The 15,957-nt window shown below is 36.5% G+C and overlaps 1 protein-coding gene across 2 annotated transcripts in view; it reads right to left on the bottom strand.

Annotated features, from left to right (window-relative positions):
- Positions 1 to 15,957, bottom strand: part of GEMIN2 (gem nuclear organelle associated protein 2) — a 464,095-nt gene that overhangs the window by 219,235 nt on the left and 228,903 nt on the right. For both annotated transcript variants that reach the window (XM_044074221.1, XM_044074220.1), the window contains exon 5: positions 8,637 to 8,756. In XM_044074221.1, coding sequence (XP_043930156.1) covers positions 8,637 to 8,756 — 120 coding nt within the window. The remainder of the gene's footprint in view (positions 1 to 8,636; positions 8,757 to 15,957) is intronic.

The following is a 15,957-nucleotide window of genomic DNA, read 5'->3' as shown; positions in this document are numbered from 1 at the left end:
CCAGGGCCCCTCTGCACAATGAACGTAAACAGGAAGTGCTCCTCTAAAACAGTTCCCACTCACAACAATGACAACTAGTTTTTTTTTCACTACACACACACACACATATATATATTATATATATATATAATTGATTACATATTTACATATTTCATACATTTAATTCACATTTCAAGTATTCCCCCCAACTCTTTTACCCACAACCAAAACCATATTTTTTCCAATATCTTTGCCAAAGTCCATTTCCTGTTATATTTAATTTCATTGAATCTCTCATTCCATATTGTCCCTGCAAAATAAAAAATGCTTCTGTCCATTTTCTTTACTTCTTATATTTGCATTCCATAATAACCATGTTCGATCATGTCCATGTTTAACTGTTCAGACTTTAAATGTTTTTTAAAGATCATGTTTACATATTTCTACCCATAAATTCTTAATTCTACCACATTTCAGAAATGTGTGTTCTGCAGTTTCTAATTCACCACACTTAATACAGCTTCTATCTTTTCTCTTATGCTGCAGATTCGCTTTTACAGGCAGTTTAGTTATGGACAGTCTCCATAAAAATCATTACATTCCTTTATCTTTTTATAGTTTTCATATCTCCTTAATATAGCTTTTTTCTTATTCATTTCTAAATCTTTCCATGGATCAACAAAATAAAAGTTTTTCATTATATGAACATAACTCTCCTTTCTATTTTTTTCTGTTACATTCTTTTTATTTTCCATAACATAATTTTATTCTGTTTTTATTTCTTCATTGTTAATACTTTTACCTTTCTTCTTTACTTTCATTCCTTCCTATACAGCTTTATATTTGTAATACATTATCATTTCTATGAAATCTTTTTCTTCCTTTATAATACTTATACTTTGTATAAACGTAAAGAAGCTACATGTGCAATAGGATTAATTAGACCTAAACCTCTTTGGTCTTCTTTCATATACAATGTTCCTCTTTTAACTAGGTTCAATCTACAACCCCAGATGAATGAAAATATTGACATCATTATTTTTCATATTTTACAGGTATCATACGGATGCTTGCTACATATGCTTTTTTTGCTTAATGCCATACTATTTATTAAATATACTTTCTTTCTGTATGAAAACCTATGTTTTACCGAACATAAACATGTCCTTTATTTCTTCCATCACTTTGAATATATAAAGGAACAATGGGAGATTTTTCTCAAATTTTATTCCCAACACATCTATAAATCTGTCATTAAAATGAACACATTTCACCTTTAAAACCAAATCCTTTATGTTTTTCCTTGTTTATATCTAGTCCAATTCTTCCCAACATTGCACCTAACTTTACATTTATTCTTTCCATCCATAGTGTGTTCTTTGTAATTATTACTATATCATCTGAGTAAGTGTTCATTATTAGCAGTTGCACTTCTTTAACCATTTTATACCTACTTCTTGAAATTTTGTTAATTTCAATCACTAACCAATGAAAAAATTATACTACTATCTGGACACCCAGTCTTATTCCACATTCTATTTTTATTTCTTCTCCTATACATCCGCTCACATTTAGTTGCACATAATTCTTTCATACACTGATTTAATTATACTTACAATTTTCTCGCTTGTATGTTTGCAAACCCCCCCATAATGATTCAAAATGTATATTATCATAAGCTTTTTTATACCCCATATCATTACTTTGTCTCCACTTTTTCATTAATATCAATTACATCTCTTATTAGCCATAGTAATTCTCAACTACCCTTTCCTTTTCTCCCAAATATATTTTGATCAAATACTATTTTACATTGTAATCTTTTAACAATTATTCTCATAATTATTTTATAGTCTGTTATTTAAAGTTATTGGTCTCCATTTTTTTATTTCATCTCTGTTCTGTTTTTTAATATAAATTTTATTACTCCAGTACATATTTCTTTATATTTAATCCCATTTTCTAACCATTCATTTATCACTTTGATAAACCTTCTTTTTTGCTAGTCTTCCATTTCTTTGTACATGTTGTATTCAATTCCATCAATTCCTGTTGCAGAATTTGTATTAATCTTTCAAGATTTCATTGAATTTATTTATATTTATTCTTTTTTTCTTAATACTCATTATCTTTTGTTCATTTTCTATCTTCACCTCTTTCTTAACAAATACATTTAATACATGCACTAATTATTTCAATTATCCCTTTCTGTTATTTTATTAACCCTCCTTATCTTTTAATTCTTATTATCTTTCCATCTTCCATTAACTTTACTCAAGGTACTACCTCTTTTTTTTTCCTTGTAATAAATATTTTTGTTTATATAACAGAGTGTGGATCTTTTTCCTTTTGTCATTTTTTTCCTTTTTCCCCAATGTTGTTGTTGTGTCTTTCGGCTTTTCCCGGTTAGAGGTCGCCACAGCGGAACTCCGGTCCGCTAATGATTGGTAGCTGATTTTTATGTGCCGAGTTACCAGCCCTGACGCACAACCTTCAACGAAGGTACGTCCATTCATGCATGTCTCCACGCAGAAGACGCTCTGAGAATCGAACCGGACAGCTTCTTACTGTAAGGCAACAAAGCTACCGCAGCACCACCACCACAGGTCTTGAATATTTCTTGACTTAACATCTTATATTTTTCTTTTTCTTTCCTTCTTTTCTTATCTATACATTCTAAGAACACTTTTTATATTTTTCTTTAAAATGTATCCACCACACCATCCAATTTTCATAGAAATCTTTCATGCCTGTTTCCAGAATGTAATAAGTTTATTTCTACTGACTCCAATTCCTTTTCATTCATTTTTTTTCTTTTATTTGCATCCAAATCACTACATGATCAGAAAATCCATTACACTTAATTAATTTTTCTGACATTAAAATAATCTGTTTATTTTTCCATAACTTTAATTTACCACACCTCATAATTTCTCGTAACTATTTTATCACAATTATTCTTTTTTCTCTTAAATTGCAATTAAAATCTCCTATTATATTCATATTTACATATACTTCTGAATATTTCCCTTTCTTTTTTAATAACATATGCATATAAAGCTATACTTCTATATACATACTTTTTCCATCTTAAGTCTAATATTGTTATTCTACCCAGTTCAACTATTGTAACATATAATACTTTAATGTCTTCTTGACATAATACACATATGCCTAAACATGTTTCTTTATCCATGTTACAGATAACATTCCCATTCTAAAGTTTGTGTTCTTTGTTCTTTTAATATTATGCCCTCTAATAATATCACTTCAGCATCTATTCCAGCACACAACTGTAATATACCAATTCTCCTCTTGTTTTTCAAACAGTTCACATTTAAAGCTAATAGTCTCAACTTTTAGCAAACAATTAGAGTAAAGTTCCTATCTTTTATTTTCTCTAAACATTATATTTTCCCTAAATCTTTTCCCTACTGATTTCTTTTTACCTTTTACTTTATACCATTCAGATTTGTCTTCATTAGTATCATGTTTTTTTCTTTATCCTGTGCTTTACCTTTGAGCATGATCTCTGCAATAATTTCCTTTTGTTGTACTTGTTTTGTATAACCATTTCTTCTCTCTCTTCCTCCTGTGTACTTTTATTTTTATTTTCTTGTACATCTATTTCACATTCTAGCAGTCAATGTTCTGTATTGCTACATTTCTTGCATTTTAAATAACTTTTTTTGCATTATGCCCTGTATTACCACACAAATAACATTTTATTATCACATTCATTAATTAAATGATAATCTTTACCACAAAAAATAAATCTTTGGTTGCCCTTTGTATTTCACATTCGGTGCATGTAAGACATTGTTGCTTTCTGTTTTTAATATTGCTCCACATTGCCATCCCCCACTCCAAGACCTCTTTCATCATAAACTTTTGCAGTGTCCAATAATTCCTTGTAAATAGCTAATAAAGTCATTTTTAAATCTACAGGTTCAACCTCAGTTCTAAAGTGAACCAATATTCCTTTGTCTGTCTAAAGAAACGTTCCAAAACATATTCTGTCCAAAGACGCACAGTGTTTTTCTTCTCATATTTTTCTATAAAGTTCTCCATTATCCATTCTCAAATATTAAATCACAAAATGTCTCATTATTAATTAGAATAAATGCTCTTACTTCCTTTGCCGTTACACCTCATAGTGCAATCAAAGTGTCCCACACTTCATACCCATCTAGCCCTTTGTTCTTTTTATTGCTTATTCATAAAGTGTACCTTTTCTTCATTTTTTTAATTTTTTTCCTTCCCCTTCTTAAATGGTTTGTGCATATGTTTTCTCACTAGATTCATCTCTTTTCCCTTTTTCTCCATTATATCACTCCACGATGTTGCTGCACTGTTTTCCACCTCACTTTGGTGAACCAACTGTTCCAAATAATCATCCCACAACCCTCTGAACTGAAAGGTTGTAATAATGCATCCATCCTGCTGCTCCATCTCGCCCTCGACCAACCTTTGTTGAAAAGGCTCCTCCAAATCAGGCCCCATCTCCTCCTGTAGATTGAAATGTTGCTTTTTCTCCCCCAACTGAAACTCGCTCTCTGCTATCACCTCATTGGTTTCATTTGGTAGTGATTCTACCAACTCAATAACCTTTTTCATACTTTCAACATTTGCACTATCAGCGCACTGGATTACATTTTCTATGGCTCTGCTGTTTCTCCGGGCCACCTTCATGCCTGGAACGGCGACAGAAAATGGAGGCACCACCTTCATTTTCGTCCAACGCCGATGAGTAGGGGAAGTTCCCCAGTGCCCTGACCGAATTTCCCCTAATCGGTATCAATGCCACCTCAGGTCTCTCCTGAAAAAGAGAACAATGGTCTAATGGGACTAACCAGATCAAGAAACTGAGTGAATAAATACATTAAAATAAATATATTGATACTTTGTAACTGCAACCAATTAGAAATTATTTTACTAGCTGAAGCCACGACACAACTGAATGACATCTTTCTCAACATTTTAAATCAAGTCCTTATCTGAAGAAAATGACTAAAAGCAACTCCTGTCATCTAGGTAACTCTTCAGACTAAACAACTAATGTGACAAAGGGACAAGCGCAGCATACCTGGAAAGCAAATCAGTCTCTATCAGTGATATTACTGCTTATGTAAAATTGTTACAACACACAATAATCTCAACCCCAAAACCGTAAACAATTTTATTCTACCATAAACTACTACAAATAGGCAAAACATTTAGACTATCCCAAATACCACTGCAGACAAATAAATATTGCCAGTAGTGTGAACCCTCATTTAATTTATGCAAGTACTTATCTTATCAGAAACAAAACAGTAACTCCTCCTTTCCTAGCAAGACAAATAACTCAAGTGACATTAAACTTGTCCCTCCCTCGACCATCAGAAAATATACAAATAGATTAAAACCTGCTATCCTTGCAGGTGATAACCATCCAGCTGAATTCAATAAACTTGCTGTAGATGCACTGGATTATTCTATTCCATCCTAATAAACAGATCTACACAGGAGTCTTACACAGTCTACATGGACACAAACTTATAACTAACCACTGCATAAAAGAGGGCAAATTCAACTGTACAGTTATAGACCTATTACAATTCTTCCTTCTCTATCAAAAATTAATGAGAAAATCATTCATATTCTATTACTCCAACTTCTTTTTCATAACAGTTGGCTTTCCCCAACACAACACTGCTTTCATCCGAAGTACAACAGACACTATATTACTGGCATTAATGAAAACAAACTGGTCTTGTCACAGTTTCTAGATCACTCCAAAGTATTCAACTCACTTAAATCAGCTACCTGAACTTGGCCATTCTAAACCTAGCTTCTCTTCAACAGCTATTTCAGTGACAACTCAGCACGTCAAGCAGCAAAATGCTTTCTCAATCTTTCCCCCTAGAATTACAGACATTCCTCTCAATTGCCCAGATTTTTGCTTCATGTTTTTGGTATATTCTTCATAAAATTTGTGGATTTCTAGCAAATCATTGAGGAGTGAAGTAACTAAATAATGAAAAATGTCGGAGTTTCAGACTTAATCATTCAGAAAATGCATGTTAAAGCAAAACTTATTATTCTAGCCACATTCTAAGTTTATCAGAGCAATATTTCTTTCTTTATTTTTGGGCCATTATTCCCCCATTATTTTTGACTTTGTCCAAATTTCTTGTACTATGAGGTTGAAAGGTATGATTACAGATATGCCCCAAAGATTCACTTTAGGTCCTCTACTGTTCAACATATTCATAAATGACCCAGTTACAGCAACCAAATATGCGGCCCTAATAGATGACGCTACACTCATCTTTTCCATCTCCAATCTACCAGAACTACAAACCATTACCCAAGAAATACCTTCATCTGCTGAAAGCTGGCTGCAAACTCACCTATTAATGTTTAAAGGCTAAATTACTGTTATGTCCTCCAAATTCTCACTCAGACAGCAAAATAGCTGGTCACATCTTCAAACAATACTAAGATATTAGCTCCTCAATAAAACTACACTGAGCAATTACTGATGAAAACTTGAAATTCAACCTCCATGTCCAACAAGCTATCAAATAAAATCATCAGAAACTGATTTTTATACAGAGTAAAAACATATCTAAATAGGACCATGAACCACAGCTACTACCAATCTACTGTCCTGTCTTCTGTACGCCTCCCCCACCTTCAACGACTTAATTCATACAGTTAGATAGGCTTGAACAATGCAGAGCTTACCACTACATACCTATCAGATTACTCAGCTGGATGGATAGAACTACCCAACTACCTTAACTGTACTCAGCTGAAAACAGCCCAAAAGATCTTTAACCAAACAAATGTTCATGCCCAAGTCCACTCAGAGATATTCATCAACAGAGACCTTTGCTTAAAAGACCTACATGTAACCTCCAGACAAATATAGCAACTCTTTTGGCTGCGCCCTCTAGCCAGACTACATCTCCAACTTCTAGAATACACTTCATTGAATAACCTGCGAAATTTCAAGTCAAATCTAACCTTATAACATTAAGCTTATTGGCCCTACAATTGCACTCACCTTTTGGGGTAACCTAACCCCCCCCCTACAAAACAGCCTGCTCCACCTTCCTAATACTTCTCTATTACTTTGTATGATCAAAGAAACCCTCCTAGACTACAATGTACTGGTGCTTTTTAGAGTACTATTCTAAAAATGTTTGCATAGTAAAATGTTGTATCCATGAAGAATGGTAGTACTATTACCCATTTTGCTTTCTTTTTTTTTTAAATTAGCTGCATATTGTTAGCCTAATTTTTGTACCCTACTGTAAATTACTGTAGAAAGTCAATATGTTTTTTTGTGGAAGTTTTCTCCCTGGAACTCAGGTAAAATTAGCCTTTGTTCTAACTAGATGGAATTTCCTGGTCAACAAATGCAAAAAAAAATAAGTAATGAGGAAATTGAGAGAGAACAGAATATTTAGTTCTGCAGTATTCCCTTTTCCTCAAGTTGGCACAACTCTAGAATTAAAATAAGTAGTGGATGTATGCAAGTCAACAGCAATGCAAAAAGTTTTCTGAATTCTGTGAATATAGTGTTTTCTGACACTGGCTTGCTTGATATGATCTTAAATAGGTGAACCCTTGTAACATTAACCTCTCTCTCTCCAGATTTTATACACTGACAAAATATATTTTAAGAATCCAGCTTCGGGACTTCAACAGCATCAAGCAGACTGCTTATCTTGTAAAACTGCATAAATTATTGAAAGAAACAAGGCAAAGAGTCACCTACCTTATACAGCCACTATCATAACCAGTCTAATCGTCTTGGACAGCCTGTGAATCTCAATGTCACTAACTACTGCTCTGGTCGTCTTGCAAACTGAATGCAGTTGTCAGCCAGACAAGTGAATGTACCACCCAAGGAATGGAAACTTGGGGTTCATATACATTTGAACAGAAATCATTTAAATTTATAAACATCCGCACAGAAAACCTTAAGATTCAGAAGACCACAGGACATACTTTATCTCCTTTTCATAATGATCCTATACATACAGTTACTGTACCTTGTATACTAGAAAATAAACTTGCAACAAACTGCTCTATACAGAACTAAAAGCTGGTTCTAGGGACAGTCAAACCTTAACTGCTGTGCCAGCAGTAATGAAACTGCCTCAGGCACCATGAGCTCAAATCTGGGATAAAATGTGAACTAAATCCCATACACTGTGTGACTGATCAGTATGACAAGACAGGGGTTAAGAGAAACACTACTTGCACACTCATGCAAACTACTCAATATGAAAAATTCTTTAAAATCAGGTGAGTAAACATTTAAAAATCACTTTGAAATCTCAGACTTCTACCACAGAAAGCATGGAAAATGGTTTCTTTACAATCAAGACCATACTATTATTTTAATTCCAAACTGTACTTTTTTCAGACTTAGGCACTGAATAAGAATTTAGTTCACAAAGCAAACAGCAGTCACTGAGTTGTCAAGGTTTCTTTCACAAACAAAAACATGGAAAATGGGTTCCTTATAGCTGTCAGTACATTAGATCACTATCTTTTTACCAAGTTATACAAAAGGATATTTACACGGTCTACATAAGCAATGATCAGGAATTTTATAAAGTTTGTTACATGAATTTTATTAGCTATGTTGCACCAACCTTTATATAATCAACCCCAGGATTTTCACATTCTCCATCAGGTAATATCAGTGATGAATTTAAATACAACTTTTCTCCAAGACAAAACTTCTTCCAACCTTCCTCATCTTCCACCTGGGGCTTAAGGTTGCAAACATATTAATGATCAGAAGATGCATGCTTTTAACAGAAATGCTACACATCAGTATAACTTTAAATTAGTGTTGCTATTTGAGCTACAAAAATCTATAAGCAGATGCAAATTAGACTGCATAAATCACCAGACATTAAAAATGAATGCTTTTCTGCAGTAACCTGTTTGTTATGATCAGTTTGTAGAGTACAGTTATGTAGTTAAAATATGAAATGGTTCCTTTGTCAACAGCTTCTAGTTTGAATTTAGCAAATCCAAGCTGCACCAGTACTCAGACAAATTGCATCTATTTTAAGGACTCACAGAAGAGGTTCTCCTGTTCAATTCTCAGCTAGAGCGCCTTCTGTGTGGAGTCTGCATGTCCTCCCCACAGTCAAGTGATGTCTAAAGACATGCAGGTAGACGCGTGCGTGAATGGGTCTGCCTTCTTTGAAGATTGGGCATCGGGCTGGCAACTCGGCACCATAAAAATCCTCTGCCAATCACTAGCGGACCAGTGTTTCGCTGTGGCGACCCCTAACCGGGAAAAGCCGAAAGACATCAGAGCAGAGTTGTTTATGAATAGAATGGGGATAAAAAGATTCCACTAGATCTCAAGTCAACTCTTTACCTCATATACACTGCCCAAAGAAAACATTTTGCTTATGATAAAGATTAAGATTTCACCTCCACAAGATGGCAAGGGTTGCATAGTACAACTGTGCAGATGCTTCAACAACAGAAACATTGCTGTAGGACGCATGATAAGTTCGGACAAACCAAAAGTGTAGTCTTCTGGCTCCATCTTTCTTGGCAGTCAGAGGTCCCTATGGATACAAATGCAAATATGCATCCATGGCAATTTGCAGCATGCTGGCAATGAAACAAAAAAGCCACGTGTTTGGCTTTACAGTTCTTTTTTAATGAGTGACACACAGAGTTATATACTTAGCAAATGCACTACAAGAAGGATAAGAGAGCCTTGAAATTCTGAAACACACTGAAGGCTAATGTAAATCTGTTCATAATGGAATTGCCTGCCACCTTTTTTGGTGGGATGGGAGGTCTGGGAGGGGCAAAGATGGCATGTTTGGTGTCAGAGAAAAGGGTACTGAGTAGCCTCTGGATATTACTTCCTTGATCAAATTGTCTTGAGTTAAGGCCAATCACACTTCTGGAGATAAGAAATTTTGACCCTTAAGTTAGGAACTGCCTGTGAGGTTTGTGGAGTGCAACATGGAGAAGGATAACTTTCACAACCAAAGCTATCAACCATATACTATGTTACACACAAGAAAGTGTGATAGGTTAGCATTTCTGAAATCTGCTGTTGAGTTCTGTCAAGTCAGTTAAAGGCCTTCACTTGTTTTTCTTTGGTACCAGGAAAAATAGAAAAACTTGAATAAAAACCACTGCCCAACTCCAAAAATGGTAGTAGCTAAATAGCTTGAGAAAGAAAAAAGTTGGTAAACCAAAGCGCAGCTGTCTAAAACTAGTATTTTGGTGGTTCTGGAACTGGGTAGTGCCCAGACCTCCCAAAAGCAGGATTTGCATAGTGTGTGAGCCGTCAGGAAATGGGTGGAATATGACAGTCCACAGGTTTGGAAGACTGGCCTGCTCTTTAACATCTTTATCCTGCTTTGTGGAACAAATGTATCCGAGACCTCTCACACTGACAGGAAATTAAATGAGTCATTGAGTACAGGAAAGGGGAACCACTGGGGAAAAAACAATGGAGACTGTGAAGCACTCTAAAAATAATCATAATCTAGAAGTGAAGGGGACTCTAACTTGCATGTAGGTGCGCATGCATATATGTCTGGTGCAGGATACAAAGAAAGATATGGCAACCTACTTTTTTTTCTCCCTCTCAAGAACGTCTTGGGAAGCAGTGGTTAAAGATCAGGTCAGTTTAGGAGTCAGATGTGACTTAGAGAGCCAGCAAGTAGTGAAGGTCAAACTGGAGTTCTGATGTGGAGGATAAACACGGGGGGGGGGGGGGGTCACATTCATTTATGCCACCATTTTCTTTTCCACTGATTGACACTTCACTGAAAGCAGAGATACTAACCTTGAAACTACCGTACTCAAAACCTCAGACAGACAGTGAAGAACACATTCCAGAATAATGTACATTTTACATATAAATTCGCTCATAAGACTGTAGTACAGACAAGGCAGGAAAATTCTGTATTTCAAACCAGCCTTTCATGTCCTCAAACCTGTACAAGCCAAGATCAAAGAGAATCCTCTATAAACTCCGAGAGCTACTCAGCATGTGTTTATTCTTTTGATTAGATCTTACTAAAAGTAAATCTTGACTAATGAAAATCGGCACCAGCAGAACAGTCTCAACTGCTGTACTTTAGTAAAACAGAAGATCATAACAGCCACAGCTCTAAGCACTGGTGCCTTGAAGACATTCCTTGCTGAGATTTACTTTAACTTCATTACATTCTAGTGATAACATTAAAGGCTAGATCTTATCTGGAGACCATACAGCTACAGAACTCATGTTTACACTGATCATCAATCCACAGTGTCAAGAACATTACAGGAACTTTAAATATCTGACTAAAATGCTGAAGCAAGTAAAAAACATACCTACAGACTTGCCTTGTAGTGGCAAACAATTCCTTTCTAGAAGCTGATTACAACATGATCTTCCATAACTATAGATTTTTCTGGGAGTGGCAAACAATTCCTTTCTAGAAACTGATTACATGACCTTCGAAAAGAAGGCAACTTACAAAACACTTAAGTAATCTGAATACTCAACGCACAAAGGACACCTTAAAGTATAAGACAAGAAATAGAAGTGATTTGAACTTGAAGAAAAAATTGTCACAATCACACACACGAATGTGCACGAGAGCTTTACCAAAGAAGAACAATCCCCTTTTGAGGGGTGAGTAAGACAGGAAAGGAGAGGTACCTGCAATATTGTAAAATATTTTCATGTTGCATAAAGTTTTTACAGCTTTCATATCCAGAAAGACTCTCTCATCACTTGACACTGGTTGTGACAAAGAACCTGGAATAAAATTTCATGATTCCTTCTTTGGATATACCCATTAAACAGAAGTGACAAGATCTGTGCCCGGAAAATGGCAGCATGTTTTGTTGGTGAGGAACTGAATGGACAATTAACTGCAGGGCCAAAAGGACTCAAATTTATAGCGATCTGTTTCAGGGTACGAAGGAAATACCTTTTCTTCACCTTTCACCACCTCCTGTAAACCACCAGAAAACAGCATGTCCTCAGACAGCCAGCAATGTGCACTGTTCTGCGTCAGCTAAATCTGATGAACAGAAGCATGCTTTAGAGACTGCCTATGCTTGGCACTTACTGGGTTCCCTGCTTCACAGTATTCCTCATTGCATTTTGGAGAGTCTGAGTCCACTGACAAAGCACAGCAAATCTTGTCGTGATATACTACTGAATATTTTCCCCTCTTCCTCAAAGCCTGCACCCAGGTCCATGTTCTCTCAATCCAAAAACTGCATGATATGGACTGGAAGTCTAATCCCATCTGTGGAATTCTACAGAAGAATCTGACAAGTGGAACCACACATACATGTTCAAGGTGAATTCTCTGTGGCTTGTACAGCTTTAATGTCACAAAGGACACGAAAAATGTGTAAGCATAAATCAGAAGGGATTTTGTAATGTTTTATTAGTTTCAACCATTTCTTGTCAGGATAAATCTATAACGGTTCGACCACATAAAAATGAACATTACCACTTACATATACTAACTCCATGCTCATCTACTGCTGAGAAAACCAAATCAACACAGACAGAAACCATATGTGCAGTGATTTAAGAACTACAATCAGGGAGTTCAAAACTGGGGAGTTAAATTCATCCAGTTGTAAACTTGTCAGCTTTATACTTGGCAAATAGTAGGGAAGTAGTTTTATCCATCTCATTAGCCAAATGTTTGGAAAGGTCTCCCAAAGTTGTATTGGTTTAATTTTACAACTTACCATAGTCTCTCCTAAATGAAGCTATAAAGTGTGAACATTCCTGGGGTCACTGTACAAGCATGTCACTGGAGTAAAAAGTTATTAAGGTAAAAAAATGAATACGGCACCTATTATATTTCAAAGGGATTTTAATTTGAGTTCAGACACTTTATACTTTTAAAACAAACATGCTTAATACCTAAACACATTTCTAAATGGGATAATTTTTTCCCAGACAGTGTTTTTGCTTACATCAAATACATGTACATATTTCATAATCCAGAAGACCAGTTTGCGAGAAAGAGAGTCAAGACAATTCATAAGCCTAAACTTTTTAGTCCTGCCTCAAGGGCTCTCACTGTAGCCAATGCAGGGAAAGGCGAGCACTAACCAATGCTGGCCATACGGCCCACTGGATAAGACTGACTGACTTCAGATCATAAAATCGGAGGTTTGAGTCCTGCAGTGGTCGTCCCAAAGCAACACAACAACTTTGGATGGGAGTTGGAATAATGATTAAGGTGCTCACCTTACATACACAAGGTACAGGGTTTGATTCTCACATTTGAAAAGAACTTGGCTAGGCTTAAAATGGTTTGTAAGAGCAGTTAACCTAGTACTTGGCTGTGAACCTATGAACAATGTAGGCTAAGTGGAGGCAAAAACACTACTGGCTAGAGGATGAAGTAATTTTATTGCCACCCTCTGTAGCACTGACTAAAGGAATATGTATCTATATCAGTTACCATCCTCTGTAGTGCTCATTAAAGGAAAATGTTACATCTCCTTAAGTTTTTAAATAAAGGGTTTCTAAAATAAGATTAAGTCATCCCTAAATTTGTTGCAATTTTGTTTATCCATCAGTTCCATAAATTCCAGGGATATGAACATTTGTATAGCACAGAACACCATGTTCTCTGATGAAGAATGTGGGTGTATTGTCCTTGAATTTGCTCATCCTCCGAAAAGCTCAGTAGGCGGAAGCATCAACTATTTGGTAACCTATGCAGCACATTCAAAAATAAACTGAATAAAAAAAAACTCAATTCAGTACTTCAATTTATCTTTTAGTTCATCTGTCTGGAAGAAATAAAGCTATTATCATCCAATGTAATCTAACAGAACTCCATGACTTGACAGAGGCTTTGCACAAGACAAGTGTTTCATACAGCTTTAGGTTTCAATAGCATCTTCTGGCCTTTAACTGCAGTAACTCAGTGATGAAAATTACACTGGTAACAGTTATGGTGCCAGCAGCTAACTGCAGTACAAGGGCTATCAACATTTATGCTGGGAATTGGGTAAGCCCCAGTAAGTATGTAGGCATTAGCAAAAAGTGACACTGGGACCACACCAAAAGAGCTGTCCATGTTAAATGTCAGACGGTTGGTAATTTGTGCTACCAGAGGACTCAGAATATTGAAATGTTGGCTGAAATGCTGAGTGCAGACATGCCAAAAGAAAACAGACTGAAATGCCAGAAGAGCAAATCTCCAAAATAACTCTTCTCCTTTAAACTTATTTTATGCAAGGAGGCAAGCTTCTTGCACCTCCCCATGTGGAGGGGGCAAGCCATCCACACTCCCCAAATTTACGCATACCAACTCAGAGATCGCCATACCTTAGAAAAAAAGGAATAGTCTGGGAAATGGCCATCTCAAACTTGGTACAAGTCCATTTTTTCCGGCCATTCACAGTCTCCATATATTTGGGTCTCGCTTTACCAGGTTGTGACATTTCAAAATGGTTACCACTTAGAATTTGTACTTGCACCACATCCACATTACATGACTAGCGAAGCAAAACAATCAACACCAAAAAAGAAAATGTCAAAATGTGTTTAAAGACTGGGAGATGAGACTACGAATGCCCTATCATGATAATATAATATGAAGCAACACATTTCAGTTGGGGGGGTGGTTGTTCTACTGAGACTTGCTGCCCAGAGGTCACCCAATAACTCGTTTAACACTGACAAACACTCAACATCTGCCTGAAAAATGTTTTTTGTAAACATTTTAACATATAGATTTTTGGCAAACATTACCCCCCTCCCCAGGCTTGAAATAATATCCTTCTGAGGTATTCCAACCCAGAGGAGAATGATCCAGGATCCATAAATGCTGCCCCTACTTTGAAAGAAGAGAAGAGGTAAGCAAAGTATCAGTGAATGCTGCCTACTCAATTTTGTACAATCACCCTAAAGGATCCTTTGGGGGACTTTGGGGCTAAACAGTCAGCAGATGCTGTGCTTGTGTTGTTAACAGGGAGTTTGACAGTGTGTTTTGTATCCTTTCGTATCTCACCATGTAAACAGTAGAAAAGGAAAGTTAAAAAATGTATTCTAAATCCATGGCAAAATCTCATTCCTTTGTAAAGTACCACAACAGTATATGTCCTGTTTATCACTGTTGCAGTATTCCTTACAATAGAGATAGCCTGCAAAGAATAGCAGTGTGTCCAACCATCATACCAAAGCCTTGGCCTGTCAAAGCACCATATGTCAGACATATGCCCTATATTCTAGGTACATGGTACATAAGTGATTTACGGGCGCCAAAGCCTCAGGACTGAATTGCCCAAGAGGAACAGGAGCAGCCAAACAGGAAGAAAGATGCTACAAATACATCCAGAAAGAAGGAAAAAGAAAACCCCTAGAAAACTGCAACAGGGGTAACCAGGACTTCTACTGTTATGATTAAGTTTCTACACAACTGTACTATGTCCTTCCTTAATTACTGTTGCAGTATGCCTTACAATAGGGAGAGTGCAATATCTACTGGAAAGGATGGAAAAGAAAGGAACAAAAGATCCCTCCAAAAACCCATGGAAGACGGACCTAGCAAAATTTACTGTGGCAATTTTATCCAACCTGTGATGCTGGAAGGTTGAGGAGCCACGAAAGGACTGGCGGTCTCCAGTGTTGCGGGGGCCTCTGCCGCCTCTGGGACGGTGTCTTCCTGAAAAATTTCCCCCTCCTCTGCCTCTAGAAGGTGAGGGGTAAGTCTTCTGAGATTTGCGGAACCACATTTTCCCGCCTCTTCTAGCCTTGGGATAAGGCCGGAAGGGAGTGGAAAACCGTGCCCCTACGGCAGTCAAAGTCTTACCCTCTTGTTCACAGCAGGTCAAGGTGTCCTTTACCTTGGGTCCAAACAAGGAGGACCCATCAAAGGGAGCATCGGCAAAAGAAGACTTGAAGGCCTCCGCAAAATGACACAGGCGGAGCCAGGCTTGTCTCCG

This window comes from Protopterus annectens, chromosome 6.part0, assembly GCF_019279795.1.
Source record: "Protopterus annectens isolate FY-2018-M chromosome 6.part0, PAN1.0, whole genome shotgun sequence".
NCBI classification, from domain to species: Eukaryota; Metazoa; Chordata; order Ceratodontiformes; family Protopteridae; genus Protopterus; species Protopterus annectens.
This window is presented reverse-complemented; position numbering and strand designations above follow the sequence as displayed.